Source organism: Anarhichas minor, unplaced genomic scaffold (genome assembly GCF_050575085.1).
Source record: "Anarhichas minor isolate MPS153535 unplaced genomic scaffold, ASM5057508v1 ptg000043l, whole genome shotgun sequence".
Taxonomy (NCBI): Eukaryota; Metazoa; Chordata; class Actinopteri; order Perciformes; family Anarhichadidae; genus Anarhichas; species Anarhichas minor.
In genome coordinates, this window is record NW_027466489.1 from 5,054,713 (window position 1) to 5,071,712 (window position 17,000).

General features: G+C 39.2%; 1 protein-coding gene and 1 long non-coding RNA gene across 2 annotated transcripts; one reads left to right on the top strand and one right to left on the bottom strand.

Moving 5' to 3' along the window:
* The first annotated feature begins 3,220 nt into the window (after positions 1-3,220).
* Positions 3,221-5,807, top strand: LOC142970681 (uncharacterized). Its single transcript, XR_012959289.1, has 2 exons — positions 3,221-3,473; positions 5,405-5,807. It is a non-coding gene; the product is annotated as an uncharacterized LOC142970681 (long non-coding RNA).
* Positions 5,808-7,390: 1,583 nt separating this feature from the next.
* Positions 7,391-9,131, bottom strand: tmem51b (transmembrane protein 51b). The gene is made up of 2 exons (XM_076110443.1): positions 8,728-9,131; positions 7,391-7,826 (listed from the first exon to the last, which is right to left on the bottom strand). The coding sequence occupies exons 1-2, from the start codon at positions 9,129-9,131 to the stop codon at positions 7,391-7,393; spliced, it is 840 nt and encodes a 279-aa protein (XP_075966558.1).
* Between the last annotated feature and the right edge of the window lie 7,869 nt (positions 9,132-17,000).

The window sequence follows — 17,000 nt, forward strand, 5'->3', positions numbered from 1 at the left end:
CCATGTCACCGGAGAAGCTTCCCAGCGCGTCCATTCAGAAAACTGACGGCTGCTGAATTCACAGGGGCTGTTCCTATGAGCAGACGCAATTAAAGTCGACAACTCCGAGGCTCAAAACTCGTATTATCCAACGTACAATCACCGGGTACCGTGTTTCTATGCGCTCTTGCGGTTTTACGCACTCCTAATGTGAGCTCGAAATATGCCTCGTCTGCTCAGTCTGGCGTAGGCTACTCTCAGTCTGTCTCCCCACTCACTCAATGTGTGTGTCTCTCTCTCTCTCTCTCTCTCTCTCTCTCTCTCTCTCTCTCTCTCTCCCTCTCTCTAGCTCTCTCTCTCTCTCTCCCTCTCTCTAGCTCTCTCTCTCCTCTCTCTGTTTGTTTGTGTCTGGTTCAGTCATTGAATCGCAGCCAGGAATGTGACTGACTCCCCGGGCTGGCTCTTCCCTCAGCCAGCTGTTCCTCCCTCTGCTACATGGCAGCTGCACGTTAAAAAAAAATCCCTCTGAACCGAGGGGAAGGTGGAGCTTAGGAAAACATAGTTGAAGTTTGTTTGAAATATATAATAAAACGTTAGTATTTCAGATGTTTAAGCCTTGAAGATCAGCATTTTTTTGTCTTTCTTTCGTAACTTTTTGAGCATGCAAATTTAAAATGAGAGGATCTAGAATATACTGAGGGCTATATTTATGTGTTTGCTTGAGAAGGTCAACCTGGAACAGTAGAAACATGTGGTAGTAGAAGCAACAAGGACTGTACTTAAGTTCATATTTGAGGTACTTATATGCTATACTTTACTTGAGTATTTCCATTGTAGGAAACTTTTTACTCCACTACATTTATACATTTGACAACTTTTGGTTACAGAGTACAATTTAACATTAACACAAATGATCAAGTACAATAATAACATTGCATGCATGAGCATTGGTAATCTATTGATTGACATGTCATTCACGGGGGATTTGTCATGCATTTTATGCATTGAATACCTTTCCTTTTGTTTTTTAAGTATTGCGCTGATAATACTTGTGTTTGTTTGCCTAAGCAACATTTTCAAAGCAGAACTTTGACTTTTAAAGTACTTTTACTAAAGTAAAGCATCTGAACACTTCAGCCATCAATGATACAAAATGTATATAAACCCTTTGTTGAATTTCAGCAGTTCCTCTGAAATCTTGTTTCTGATATTCCCTGATTCAGCTGTCATAAGCATCACCCCTCAGTTACATATTTTACATTATTTTGGGTAAAATTATAGAGATAGCATGCATTGTTATAAACAAACATGTTAATTCCGATGTGACTAATTTCTGACCTGTGGAGGAGTGTAGATTTCAATGAACTTATGCATCTCAAGGTTGGACGTCACTTTCAGAAACCTAAATATAAATTTCATACCAGCATTATATATAAATCCAATATATTGCAACTGAGATAGTGTGAAATCCTCTGAAATTCATCAAAAGGGCCATTCATTTACATCACTTTGATTTCCCATTGATAACCTCTCCTCTCAATTAGCAATTGTTTTACACTATGCACTACTCTTTCCTTGCTCTTGTCGGTCTTTTTTAGCAAATAACAAGCTGATAACTAATAAGTAACAGAACACCTTTGAATCAACCTAATTTGGTCATTTGCCTTTCCTAACCACTGGAGGGCGCTAAATATTAACAATGAACGTAAACTCAGGGAAATTGATGCAAAAGCAGAAAGTCAAATTGGGAGAGTTTGCGAAGGTCACACAATATAGAAAAGAACAAAGCAAACAACTACAGTTAGATTATACAAACAGAAAGTTAAAAGACAATATTAATGACTTTCAAAAATAAATACAGCTTTATTCAACTTAAAGCAAGTCTGTAACACTGCATGTGAAGGACATGTCTATATTGCATTGTAAGCACATTTATAAGACATTATAATGCATTTAAAAGGCTTCATAAAAAGCTTTATATATATATATAATCATGCAAATATAACTTATAACAAGGTTTATTAAGTATTATAAGTAGTGGAATGTATTGTAAGTTCAGCATTCATAATGCTTTATATCTCCATGCCAAAGTGAGAACAAGATAATCTGATTTCTGGGTTACATAGCACTATAACGACCGTAACGTCAGACACATAGAGAACTGCTCTAATGTATCATAACAGATTATAAATTCAAAGTTTCTGAAATGGAATACTGTCTTATAAACATCAATAACACACTATAGCATTGTGAGCATATATGTAAAGTGATAGCTAGGGTTATTAGCATTTGTATGATACAACACAATCATGAGGACTTATGAACAGTATTGCTGGGTGCAAGTAAAGCGTAAGGCAAGAAAAATCACAATGATTATTAAAGCCATGCCAAGTCTTTGATTTCCAAAACACACAACTTCTCTCCCCTTTTCCGTGGCAGGGATATTTGTAATTGTGTGATGGTGTCTCTGACTTTGGGAGGAATGTTGTTTCCCAAGTGGTTAACACAACTCTGTGAGGTACAAATGCTAGCGCAGCAATATCTGTGAGCACCATGGTGAGTACATGGACCATGTTTCTGTTAAACATATGGTGACCAAACCCAGACTGCAACTGTTGAATGTCAACGAAATAGCTTGCTCTGATGTTAAAATAAGTCTGTTATCTAGGGTAATTTTTATTGCATATGATTCGTTTTTTACTGTCATAAAAATGTCATCATAGTATGCAATAGACTTGCTATAAGTTTAATAAAGCTGTATTTATTTTTGAAAGTCATTAATATTGTCTTTTAACTTTCTGTTTATATAATCTGTCGTTGTTTGTTTGTTCTTTATACTGTGACTTTTTTGTGACATACTATACTATGATATTTATGCTATAATCTGACATCTTTTATGAGATTGTATACTATAGCATTTTATGACTTTCTATCATTTTTTTGTGACCTTTTTATGTCATACTTTACTGTGACATTTTTAATGAGATAACACACTACGAGGTTTATGACTTTTTCTGGGAGGGGGGAGACACGGTGTGGAAAGCTAAGAAAGGTAATAGATTTCTTAATAAAAACACCAGTTAGTTTGATAGAATATAGTTTATTTTTCTTACTTTTCCTTTTGTCATGCCTTGCTGTCTTTTTTAAATTACAGGCTAATATAGAATAGGTCCATCTGTACATACTCCGGTACGGTAGGTGGCGGTATGCACCAATGAGTGTGCGAGATCACCGAGCCAGAGATGACAAATCAAATCACGTTACGGTGGCGCTGATAATTTGAAAATGAGCACCCAGATTCCGCAAGACACGAGTATGTGTCAGACAGGCATAGATGGGGTTTTATGTCCACTACGGGTCCTTTAGAGCAGAGAATACACCGTGCGGGTCATGTACGGGATGTAAAGGAAGACCTCGAGGCGGCGCGGAGCACGGCTGGATGTCGGTCATTTGACAACAGGAGCCAGTTGCAGCCAAATTGATAGTCGTGTGAGGTACGTTTTAAAACAGTAGTGAAGTGATTCTGAAATAGTCTTTGTAACGTTATAGTTCATGTTCGCTAACGTTAGCTGGCTATCTAGCTTTAGCCAGCCAGGTTACGTTATAGGTTGCGTCATTATGTTGTGTTCAACCCATATAAACAGACTGAGTGGATCTGACTTTCTCATTCAAATCAACATAGCGGGTAATAGCAGGCTAACTTCCGTCTAAACGGCTAGGAAGAAGGAAGGGTCATTACGTCATCCTGACAGCATTCTAATTGTGCATTGGTGTCACACCTGTTGAAGTTATTGGGGTGGGCATAAAACATCATATATCCTGCTGCACGTGGAGCCCTCCCAGCACTGGACCAGCGTTTCTCCCACACCTGAACCTGTCAACGGCCGGACCTTAAAAGAGATGAAAAAAAACATTGAAATGAAAAAACAACGGTTACTATGAGATTTGAAAGTTAATATGAAAATGGGGCAGATTCTTTCTTCCAAAACGCATGTAAGTCTATACCCCATTTCCATTCTTATTTGGAGCCGATAAACAGAGCTTAAATTAAAGCGTTCAATGCCCCTTCTGTCCCATTCTTGAAATACAGAAGTAAGTAAAAAGTTAGGATGGAATAGAAAAAAACTTTAAATCAAGGTGTTTTCTGAACTGAGCCCATACTCTTCAACGTGTGCCTGACAACCGGATTGTCAATTGATTTAATTGGGGAGAGAGGAAGTGAGGCTCCAAGCAGTGCTGGAGTGGAACATTTTTTGACAGAATTCAACTCTATTGCCACCCAACCCTTGGTTATGAAAGTGTGACCAAAACATGAGGCAACACATATTAGCCGCACAGTCATTAAAGTGACAAATACGCAGTGCCAGGACACTTGTGCTTTCTTGTGACTCTAATACCAGGATAGGTATTTTTTCACATTCTTAAAGGGGAGCTTAGTATACTCCAATGTAAGTGCCTCTCCATTCACTGAGAAAAGTTCCATTCTGTGTAAATTTAGTTTATTGTATGACAGCATGGGGTGTAGGGAGATGTCCGGGCTTGATATGAAAAGCAACAGATTGTCCGCATAGAGGGACACTTGTTATCAACACCCTTCCTCCAAATCGATTAAATGTATCCCCGCAGCTATGTAACTCTATAGCTGGTGGCTCTATTGCCAGATCAAAAAGCAGTTGGCTTAAAGGGCACCTTTGACAAGTTTCGCTTTGGGGGTTTAAATGTTGTGACTTGAGCACACTTCTCTATACTTAAGTGGGTCAAAAGATGGCCTCACAGGTGTAAAAAACACAATCTTCTTGATATGCATTACTTTATTAGAGGACAACAATGGAGTGCACCTACAGGGTAGGTCCACTCATCACTGTTGGTATCACTGGTGTCACTGAGGCTGGAACTACATCCTGATGATCCTGGTGACTTTGAAATGTTTTCCAGTACCGCCTTAATGGTAGCCACCAATTATTGTAGCTCTAAAACAAGGCTAGAAAAGGGTTCCAGGTGTAAATATTAATTTGAGACAAGTATACAAAAGTGTACTCAAGTATACCTTCTGTACTATTACAGTACTACTATACTACTTGCATTACAATTTTATTATACACTCTGTCAGGATCCCCGTTGTTTTGCAACCGACGTAACATTAGTGAGTGTCTGAGACCGTGAGAGTTCATTTTAACAGTAACGATATCGCTGTGAACGTCACAGTGCGGTGTGTGTACAGTTCATATGTCAGTCAACCATTGCTACAACTCCTAAAGCTGTAATGGTATTATTAAGTTCTCATACTGGTATTGGTGCATCCCTAGAAATAAGATATTGCTATAACACAATAAATTAATTATTTAGATTTGACCATATGGACTTAGTGTGCAACATTCCAATAAAAATTCATCTTAAATCTTACACGTCCTTCCTATTTCCACAGACGCAGTGAGAGACCGCCCAAATACCAACGACAACGAGATCCAACCCTTGCTGCGGATGAAATGTACCAATGAGGGCGACACCGAGGTTCCTCCTCAGGGATCAGCCCCGGCCACCATCTTGAAATTAGTTTGTGTTAAAGGCGAGGGGGTCCTGTGAAAAATTGACTTTTCAAGCCAATAAATGATGTGAGTGCCACCATCATGTTCTACAGTTATATCAGCTAAGGTAGCTTGTTGGTTTGTAGGTTGGATACACAGTAAAATATACTGTTCAAGAAAATGCATTTTTTTTTGTTGGTGAAGTACTACCAAAATGAAGGCATTTGTTGTGTTTTTTATTTATCTATTTTTACAAAGCTGTAAAATGTGTAGAATTTGAAATAAAATGGTATTTTCTCATAATTGAAGTGCACTTTGTCATGGAACAGAAAAGCAAACTTAACTTTGGGTGAACTTAAATGGGATCAGAAAGTAGTTTCAAGTGTGAGGTAAAACGGTTAAGTAGACTTCTGTAGCACAATGTTACATTTGTCGTGAAAATATCAGTTTGTTGTAAAAAAGTAATTATGTCAAAAAAAAGCCATAGTACAGTGTGTCTCAAAAGCTCAGGAAAAGTGTAGTTTAAATGCCATAAAACTCATAGTATAGTATGGCATAGTATTAGGTGTAGTATGGTGTAAAAAGTCAACAATGTCATGAAATAGTATTTCGTGAGAAGTTTATCATGAGAGTATGTCCAAAAAAAAAAAAGATTATACTGGTTTATGAGGCCGTCCAGCTGAAGCCCATATCCCTGGCAGAGAATGCTAAAGTAGACAAAAAGCTCCTCTGTGGCAAGGCGCCAGGGGTGGATGAGATTCGCCCTGATAGGCTGAAGGCTCTACAAATTGTATAGATATGTTGTGTAGAGCCACTCATTGCTCCTTTGCCTCGAAAGGAGCCTGCTGAGGTGGTTTGGGCAGTTGATCAGGATGCCTTCTGGATGCCTCCCTTTAGAGGTTGTCCGGGCACATCCAACTGGCAAGAGGCCCCGGGACAGACCAAGGACACACTGGAGGGATTATACATCTCTGGCCTGGGAATGCCTCTGGTTGCTGGGAAAAGGGACATTTGAAATACCCTCCTAAACCTGCTGCCCTGCCGTAACCATTTTGCAACAAAAATATAAAATCTGGTCATGAGGTAAATGAAATAGAAAACATTTATTCTCCAGGTTTTACCAACAACATACAGCACAGCTTAAACATCTGAATACCTATAAAGTCCTATGAAGAAATGCATAATTGTTAATGTTGCTTCCCATACCAGAATATCCAATCGTTTTTCTCTGGTTTTACTGTTACAGTGGATTCTGTGTTTCCAATATTTTACAGTTCACACTAAATGTCTGATAGATGGCATTTTCATTTTCAACAAACAGTTTAATGCAAGGATTTTAAAACAACTTACAAAAAGCACTCACAAACAGCTTTTTTTTTAAATCATAATTTTTTGGCCTCAGTGCATTTTCTTCAGACTGACAAATAACAAAAAGGTTGCATACTTAATAACTTTAAAATCTCTCAGGTAATGAGTTTCCCTTTCCCCCTTTTCAATTACAGTAATATTATTGAAATTATTCCACAATTAATCAGCATCAACATACAGTAACAATAAGAAATGAGGTGAAAAACATAAAAGTTTAGGATATTGTCCATTGCAACAAAATTGGCTATGAAATAAAACTGAAAGGCTGTCTAAATCTCAACGTTGACAGCGTATCCTTTCACACAGACTTAATTATGCTTTATAGAATAAGAAGGAATAGCTCTGCCAATCACAAGCTTCAGTGATGAAGACGATGTTCTCATTTCAGGAGTGTATCTGCATGGCTTCCATCACGCCGCTCCCAGCTACATTTAACCTACTTAATACCAACCTTGAAAATGGGTTCTCAGAAACAGAGTTATTTATATTCATCGAGAGCAGGGAATAAGCGAGAGACACTACCCTAACTCAGGCATGTCTTTGTCATACTGCGGTGGCGGAGTGATGGGTTCAATGGTCACTGGATTCTGTGTGGGGCTGCGGATTTGGAGGCGGAAGTCCTTCAGGTGCAGTTTGTCTGACTTGATCCTCCTCACCCGGAGGGGCCGCAGTAAACGGCTCACCCGGCTGGCACTGCGATTGGGCAGGCTGTGGTTTGATCGAAGGCCAGAAGGTTCAGCCTGGATCTCAGCTGATGTGGGATCATTAGGAGAGACGGCCTCGGAGGGGTTGTCAGTGGGCTCTGTTCCCTCATTTTCCACAGCAGCTATGATGTCCTCGTAGGACGGCAGCTGGGAGGTGCTACTGCGAAGGTTGCTGTGGCGGACGGGGTAGTCCTCACTGCCGACAACCTCGTCGTAACTCGGCACGGTGTATGTAGCTCGGTCTGCCGCTCTGCAAAAGAATCTCAGTGAGAAAGTGCAGTATAACACAAAACACGGAAGAAAATCATCAAACTCTAAACCTGCAATAACTATTCTGTTGCCACTCAGGGACAACAGAAACAAGCCGTGAATACAACACTGACACATCAACTTATTATGTTGATATGACGAAGGTGTTGACAAACGGTTTCAGTTTTTCACATCCAGGAGACATAGAGCAACAATACCATTCATTTGGAGTCGTGTTTGCGTCCACCTGTCAAATGTAAGTCCAATATTCACTCTCTTTTATACATCTGGTTCTTTAGCTGCTAAATGGTCAACTATGTTCACCAGCTGTCTATACAGCTGCCTGTGTGAACAGAAACGGGGCTAAGAGAGCTGTGAGACTGAACCAACACAAGTTTAGGGTTTTGTCATTTTCACATGACACATGCTCCAGACATTGATCCATTGTTTTTTATAAAAATATGGATTATAGCCACTGTCTTCCTCCCCATAAAGCCAATAGATCTTATTATGTGACAACAACTTGGTTTCATGAGGCATGATTAACAGCTCACATCTGCACTACGTATAACATGTAGGTGATTAAAGCATCTTGCAATGTTTTCTGATGGCAGACGTTTTTGTGTGTACTATAATGAAACGATCCCAGTAATAATTTGGTGCAGTCTATGTGTTGCTTTTAGCACATTCATTTATTCCTGGGTCTGTTTCGGGGTAGTAAAGAACTTTCAAATCCTAAACAAAGTGGATTTCCAAGATATTCCAAGTGGAAATGCTTCAAGACCTGTAAAGCAATAATAACAATTTGTGCACCATATGTACCAAATGGGAGTAATACTGGAAGTTGACAACGTCTAAAGAAAATCTGAATATATTAAAAAGACAAAAGGGCCATCACTCACGCTTCCTCCTGCTCCCTTGCCACATGGTTCATGAGGGGGACTCCTGTTACCACTGGCTGGCTACTTGCATTGAGTCGTCTCTTCCTGCTCCTCAGACCGAGGAAAATGGATAAAAGCAACAAGCCCGCCCCTACTCCAACCAGCACCATAGCCACTGTTGAAGGGCTCGTGCTGTCGTTGTCTTCCTTTATGTCAGTCGGAGCCACAGTGGCGTTGGTTGACGAGTTGGGGGGGTCCTCTCCGTCCATCGGTATCACAGTCCACACAATCATGACGATACCCAGGGCTATGAGTCCCACTCCAAGGGCGCACAGGGCATAGTGAGCGCCCGAACCGCTGCCCTCTGAGCCGGAGGATCTGTTGGGACGGTTGTTGTTGCCGCATATACCCCGACTGGAACACATCCCTGCAGGACAACCTGGAACATAGAGGATCACCGATGAGAAGTGACGAGAGATATGGAAACATTAGCCACATGGCTCAGTTGTAGAGCAGGGTCACCTTCGGTCAGAGAATCGGAGGTTTGATCCCCGGCAAAGCTAGTCCATGCTGATGTGTCCTAATTGAATATTTGACCAATTGCTTTTGCTCTAGTCACATTGTTCATTTACCATCAACCACATTACTATGACTACCAATAATACTAAGACCCATTCTCTAACACTACACGGTCCATGTAAACATTTAACATCATTATATCCGTCAAGTCTAAAAACACAAACTTGCATATCTCAGGCTCTAGGAGGGAGATTGTTATTGTTGGGACCGTGTGTATCACGCCTGCTCAGATTAGCTCTAAAAAGCATTTTATTGCTGCAACAAACAATTAAAACCTGCCCTGACTGAGTATTAGCATAATGCTATTAATGAACCTGGCTGCATTGGTGAATAAGTTACTTTTTTTTTTTACGGTTCGTACAAAAGTGCTGAGATTGCTACATTTCTGAGCGACAGGAATGAGAGAGCAGGTTGACAAGAAAACAGGTTAAAATAAAACAAGTGCATTAGTAGCTCCACACATGTCTTAACATGACAGATTGAGAGACATCAGATCTTTTGATTGAGGGTAATGACTCACACGACAAATGTCTGTGGTATGATGATATATCACTCAACATTAATTATGTTTAGTATATAGTGGAACACAATGGAACAGATTGGATCTTTGATAAACAAGTCCCAGAATTACGGGCGTGGGGGGCAAAAAATAGCATGAAGACCTCTGCAAATAAACGTAATTTAATACAACACTGCAAAAAGTGTCTCTCTGTCTGTAACATATACATCCAACTAGAGCTTTTTCAGAAATGTTTGCAATAAACAGTGGACTTTATAATTTTTTGTTATTGTCAACCTTTAAAGCAGAGCATTATCTTTACCCTCCATTACTTCAGTGAGTCATTCCTTCTTCTTAAACCGTTCAATTTGAATACTTTTTAGATGGTTGACAAGCAGCTAGTATTTCTCAATTAAAAAAAAAAAAAAAGAGTTAAAATGAGAGAACAGTCTGACAAATACACAGAATCCTCTTCTACTACTGCCTCAACTGAAGTTAGTAGTGTGATGACTGACAGATACACTAGACGGGTGTGTTTGGAAACGTGTTCAAACATGAAAACATGTTCAAATAACAGGTCAGCAACAAAGTGTAGGTTGTACTGCAGTCTTCATAAAACGCTACATCGGTACTAAAGGTGCTGCTGAGCACCAAGTATATATTTAAAAGCCTTTAGACCACCACACTGTAATCCACACAATCACTTTATCTTTAGCAAGGCGTGCTGGATCCATATTCATACAGTTTGAACAGTATTTCGGGTTGGTGCTAAGAGGAAGCAGTGAGGAAGAGATTGGTTTTGAGGTAAGATTGAAAAATCGGGAGGGACATGGTCTCTAATGTCTAGAGAAAGGGAATTCCAGAGCCTGGGAACTGCTCTGGAGAAGGATTGGAGTTGGGTGGGTCTGGTGGCAACCAGGTTTTTGAGTATTGTGGTGATAGCAGCAGTATTAAAAGGTGGAGGGGACAATTCCATGAGACAGTGGAGAATTGAAGAGGATGGTGAGGTGAGGACAGGGAGGCAAGTCTTCAGTGCGTTAGTGGGCCGAGGGAGCAGGTTGTGGGTTTGGATGAGCTCATGAGTTTATGGAGGAGGGCGGGGCAGCTGGTGTCAACAGAGGGAGGAGGTATAAAATGCAAAGTGCAAAATAAACTGAGTTTAATCTACTGAACATCATGAATTCAAGTGAGTAAATCAGTTTAAAAACGTCTTGCATCCATCATTAACAAGCCACCACCTGCTGCACTATTCTCAGGACAGTTGACAGATGTTCTTTTCATTCATGATTTAAAGGGCAAAGTGTTTTAAGCACGTCATCGATGTGCTTAACTGCAGATGAAAGTCCAAACCTACGTTCAAAGCACACCCTGCAATTAAGCGTCTGTCCTCTTATTCTGACAAAGAAAGGATGGGATGGGTATGGAGGAAAGAACAATGCTAATAAAATGGTCCCGATTGATTTAAAGAGGCTGGGAGAGCTGAGGACCGGTATGGGTTGATCAAATAATTGATTCTCCCCTTTATCATGACGTGGTCTGCGGAATATGCTACTGATACTCCATCACCAGTACCACAGAACATTTCCTCGTGATGCCGAGGCAGGTGTTTCCTTGCTTTCCTTCAGACATCTACTCACTGGCTCTTTGACAGAAATGATGGCCCACACACACCAGACACAAATCTGTTGAGATCAAATCTCTTTTTCAATGATGGATCTGGGCAAGAAAGCGGCAAGTTACAAAAAAATAATTCAAGGACTGCCTTTTTTTAACCTACGTAACATTTAAAATATCAGGCACATCCTGTCTCAAAGCGATGCAGAGAAATGAGTTCATGCATTTGTTACCTCTAGACTAGATTACTGCAATTCCTTATTACCAGGCTGCTCTAATAAGTCTCTTAAATCTCTCCAGTTGCTTCAGAATGCTGCAGCTCGTGTACTAACTAAACCTAAGAAAAGAGATCATATCTCTCCTGTATTAGCTTCTCTGCACTGGCTCCCTGTAAAATCTAGAATAGCATTTAAAATCCTTCTCACCTACAAAGCCCTAATTGGTCAGGCACCATCACATCTTAAAGAGCTCATTATACCCCATTACCCCACTAGAATATATAAATACATTTTATTATACTCACTGCTCCCGTTATTATTAGTAGTCGTACATTTTCCATCATTCTTCTTCTAACTACTCTCATTAATCAATCAGCAATCTCATGCACACTGTAAATGTCAGCTGTGTGTAAAACTCCTTGAAAATACTTAAATTCACTGAATAAATACAGCAGGTCCTAATTCAAAATGATTAATGTTATGTTTAAATTGACGATCTTAAGCAAAACCGTAAGTGGAAACTACAAACCTTCAAAGTTTCATCACTGCATCTGTCACACAATTACCAGCGTTGCTGTCGTGGCTGGAGACAGTTTATTGAGTTGTTTTTTTTTTAATTCATGTTGTGAAATTAAGCAGCATAAACACTGTGATAAATGATTTAGTTTCATAAGGAATAAATTCCATTTTACATTCCATTAACAGTTTATTTTACTGTTACACACAATGTAGCCTTATTTTCAGTTCACTGCATTTAACATCAAATTTAAATAGATTTCAAAGGTTATTTTGAAATTATGAAACTTCTTAATATTGTGACGTTGATTTCATTCATAATAACGAGCCCATTCTGTGAGTGTATGACACTGTGATACAAGGTTGCATTGATCTGATACACTAGATCAGTATATCAGCTCTGACTCGACCAACATTAAACACAATTTATTTGTCAATGTACATATAAAATTCTGCTTCCATTGAGTCATGGAGGCCCACAGAGTGTTTAGTGCCTTCTGTGACTGCTATCGGGTCAGTATTGATGCATTACCATCACTATCAAGACTATGGGGACAGTTTATTATCACAGTGGTCTGTGCTTCTGTCAGTTTGCAGGCTGACATCCTGTGTCATCAATGGCTTCCTTATATTCTTATGCTCTGCATGTTACAGGCTGGACGGTGTGCATGGGTGTGTCCATTTCAAACATTAAAAAAAGCAGTTTCTCCTGTAAGTATCACAGGCCTACTAACTGCTTCAATGACGATACTGTGAGTAATCTTAACTTCTAAAACAGTGAACTTTTACCGGGTAGGTTGCGTGCTTCAGTACGCTGCCAGTTCTTTTGTTGTTTGTAAAGTAGGAAGGCACCCCAGAGGGAGGACGCGTCCCCTCACAGGAGCTACACTAAAGAAAACTCAACTTATCCGGACACAATAGAGTTCATGAAGATACGCGTGCGACCCAACCTACGAGCTCCTGTTGATCTGATAGCGGGCAAAGGTGGTGAAGGTGATCTTGGAAGAGGCCTTACCTTTCGCCGCTCAGTGCCCAAGGACTTCCCTCTTCCTCTTCACCTGAATCACGCAGGTGTGTTTTCAGGAAGATCACAGGGAAAAAGAGGAAGAAGACATAAACGCAACAACTGACGACCCCGTTCAACTGAGATTCGTATTTAAAATTACAAAACGTTTTTTTATATACCTATATACGCCGTTTACTACCACAGAAAAATGTTTTAAGAGGAACTTTGTTAAGATTCCAGCCGGAGTGAAACCTCCCCTCTCCTTGTTGTAAAGTGTGTCCGCGACTTGTTGTCCGCGTGGTCCTAGCGCCGCGGAGAGAACTTCCGCTGGGGACAAATTAGGTGAAAGAAAGGTGGACACACCCGGAAACAGATTGATAAATGTATTGAAATTGAATAATATATTACAATAACACATGGTTAATGTAGTTTTATGTTGGCATGAATGGAGACTTACAGGATTCTTAAATTGATTTAACTACATTGTATTTATTCAGAGTCTGTCTAAAAGAAAAACTAATATTAGTATTATTATTGTGGCCCTATTGACGATATTGTTATTATCGATTAGACTGCCGTTTATTTTCTACATTATTAACTTTAGTCTATGTCTTTGCTTGTTTTGTTTGACCAAAACATATTTAGTTTTCTATCATATAAAACAAAGAAATGCAGAAACCAGGTCATATTTCGAACCTTTGCTTGACAACTGACTTTAACTATTAATCATTTCACTTCTAATGATTAGCGTTTAAAGATCACTAATCAGCAAAAATAAATGTTTCCTTAATTGTCTTGAAGAGGTTGTTACATATGTATTTATTTTATATTTCACTTTATTTTATATTTTACTGTAAATTTTAATATGTTTCTACTTTGCACTGTGTTGATTGTTGTTGATTGATAAATGTTGTGCACCACCCGTCATGTCAAATTCCTTGTATGTTCAACATACCATGGGAATAAACAGTTCTGATTCTGATTCTGAACACACGTTACTTGTTGTGGTCTGAAGTACACCACTCCTATTCTTTATATGATCACAACCATCAGAGATATACAGCTGACACAAACGATCTTACTATAAGGTCCACTCAGTAGCTGTTTTGGAGCTTTAGATTGTGTCACACTTAGCAGATGAAGTGGTGGCCTCAAGGTTAGAGCCCCCAAAGGTTACTGGTTTGAGTGTAGAGCAGCGCTCTCCACTCATTACCACACACAAGGCCCTTAACCCCCTCCTACTCTGCTCAAAACTAAGGGGGATGAAATGCAAACAGAAATTCTGATACATTATTTAATTTTAAAAATTAAGATACCAAACTAATCAACAAGCTAATGTGACACTTTTGAAAATTCTGAGCACATTTTAAATATATAATATAACTAAAAATATAAAAAAATCATAGGATAATATCTTTCTTGGTTAATGTTTTAAAAGTGATTTGAATGCATTTGTCTTGAACAATAACAATAACAGGCCTAAGCTGAATATGACTTGACAATAATTTCACTTTTAATGTTGGCGTACATGAAAAGCTCTGACAGCAGGGTGAAGAGAGACAGTAAACAGTCATATTCACACTGGTGTTAAAAGCAGAAAACATTGAGTCCTTCAGTTCTGTTTCCATACACGTTTGAACTAGTCCAAATCTTCCCGCTTCAACAACTTTGCTCTTGGTGACTGAAGGAGACGCCCTGATCGTGACAGACAAACCTGTTTTCTACTATTTGGATTGACCTCAGGCGTTTAGCTGCACACAGTGACATCGCCCCTGTGACATTTCATTGGTGTGTTTTCATGCTCAGGAACAAACTTCAAACAGTGTTTTATAAAACATGATTAAACCGTACAAAAATACCTTCATACCTACATTCTCTCCACTGAGCTCATAATATAAGTAACAGCATTGCCTTTACGTCGGTGCTGAACTAATACAGTATAAACATGTGCAGATAATTTGCTTGAATTTTTACACATCAGCACTTTGAAAACCCAACATTCAACTGTATGTTTTATCTACATATAACCTCAACATTTACATTATAATGAAAACAAAAACAATTTCAGTTCATTAATTAAATGAATATATTCTGTAACACTAATGAGAAGATGAATTTTTACCAGTTTTCAAAATTACAGAATTCATGTTAAATATGGTCCTAAGTGCTAGAATCATAGAAGTTGAACTTTTTGCCATTTTTAGCTCCCCCACACGTCCAAATTACATATCTTTTAATGTTGTAATGAAAATTAAACAACATCTCACTCATATATGTAGAGCTGCTGACCTGACGCAGTTCAGGTTTCAACAGCTGATATGTATCTCTACAGTGAAAGCATGTTATAATGACTTTATTTCCTATAACTCAAGCATAATCATTAATTTACTGTAATGTTAGCAATAAAGAGTAGAGCAGTAAACAACAGTGCTGTGAGACCTATTTGATATAAGGCATCAAAGGAGAACAACACTGTGTTCAGGTATTTTGAAGGTTGTTCTTAAGCCTTGTATAAACTCATTTGTGCGTTTAGTCAGAATAAAACAAAATAGTTTTTTTGTCCATAGAATCCTCTTCCTCTTCATTATGTTCACAACGGCTCCATCGGGTCAAAAATTATTGTTTCTGTTCAGAGTATGTGTTATTCTAATAATGGCCAAGAATAATGAATCATCAAATCAAGTGGTGCACCCCTTTAAGACAACTTACTCTTAATCAATGCTGAGTGTAGGTCCCTCTCAGTAGTAAACAATAATACAATGACAATGTAAACAATAGCTGCAACGTCAACGATCTGGATGGCGGAGGCTGGTTCAGACGTTGGTGATTTCAACACTCTTGTAGGTGTGCATCGGGCTGCCTTTGGCTGCCCGGGGAACGGCCTGAACTCGGGCATCTCTGGGCAGAGTGCCGCAGCTGCCGTGGAAGCCCAGACTTCGCTCCACAGAGTGGTTGTTGGCACGTAACCTCAGCGGACTCTGGACATTTTTTCAAGAAGGCATAAAACAGAATGTGGAGCTACTTTCTCAAAATAAGACGCTTTTCTTTCTATATCTTAAATGACTACTGTGTTCAAATACTATCAGCTGAGATTGAAGTGAAACTGTCCAATAAAAACTCCCAATTACAGGACAACTCATTACTGGAGATGAACTAAAAGCTTCACTTGCATTTTTCTATACAAAAATACAAATGTTTGTGACCATTTAATGTTCAATATACACCTCTTTCACAAGATTGAGACTTTTTTTATTTCCAAACTGTAACATGCTGCAACAGGTTAACCAATTAAACAGGTTTCTGAACAAAGTCACCTTTCTAAAACTTCCAGCTAATTTAACTTTCTCTCACTATTCTACACTTTTTAATGATCGCTCCTCATGTCATGTCCCACGTCAACATCTCCTGACACAAAGACATACATCACTAGCTAGTGTGGGCAATGTATTTTAGACGGTTTGGCTACTTTCTTGCTAGATTTAGTGACTTTTGGAGCTAGCGCTGCTAGCCACTTCCATTGGGAAAGAGCTGGCAACACTGGTTGGGTCATTTTTTGAATTTAGCGTTCTCTTGCAGGTTTCTCCAATGTTACTAAAGCTTTAGCTACTGTCTCTCAAACATGAGAGATTCATTTCAATGTATATCTTGAGCTGTATAAGGCTCTCAAATAGTTTTGTTATGCAGATTAAAAGGCAACTAGTTGTCATGAAAATAATTAGGGGAAAAATGCTGTCCTTCTGCATGCATGTGTCGCCTGTGAAGAAATTGCAGCTGAGTAAAGTGCAGTACCACCACACATGTATGTATGCAACAAAGTTACCCGTCCATAATCAAACCATGTCTTAGCCCACTATACTGCAAG

Bases quoted from the DNA above. Each gene is read 5' to 3' on its own strand.
- tmem51b (XM_076110443.1), bottom strand. From the start codon at position 9,131: ATGTGTTCCAGTCGGGGTATATGCGGCAACAACAACCGTCCCAACAGA. The intron at 7,827-8,727 runs GTGAGTGATGGC...ATTCTTTTGCAG, and splicing joins GCAAGGGAGCAGGAGGAAGC to AGCGGCAGACCGAGCTACAT.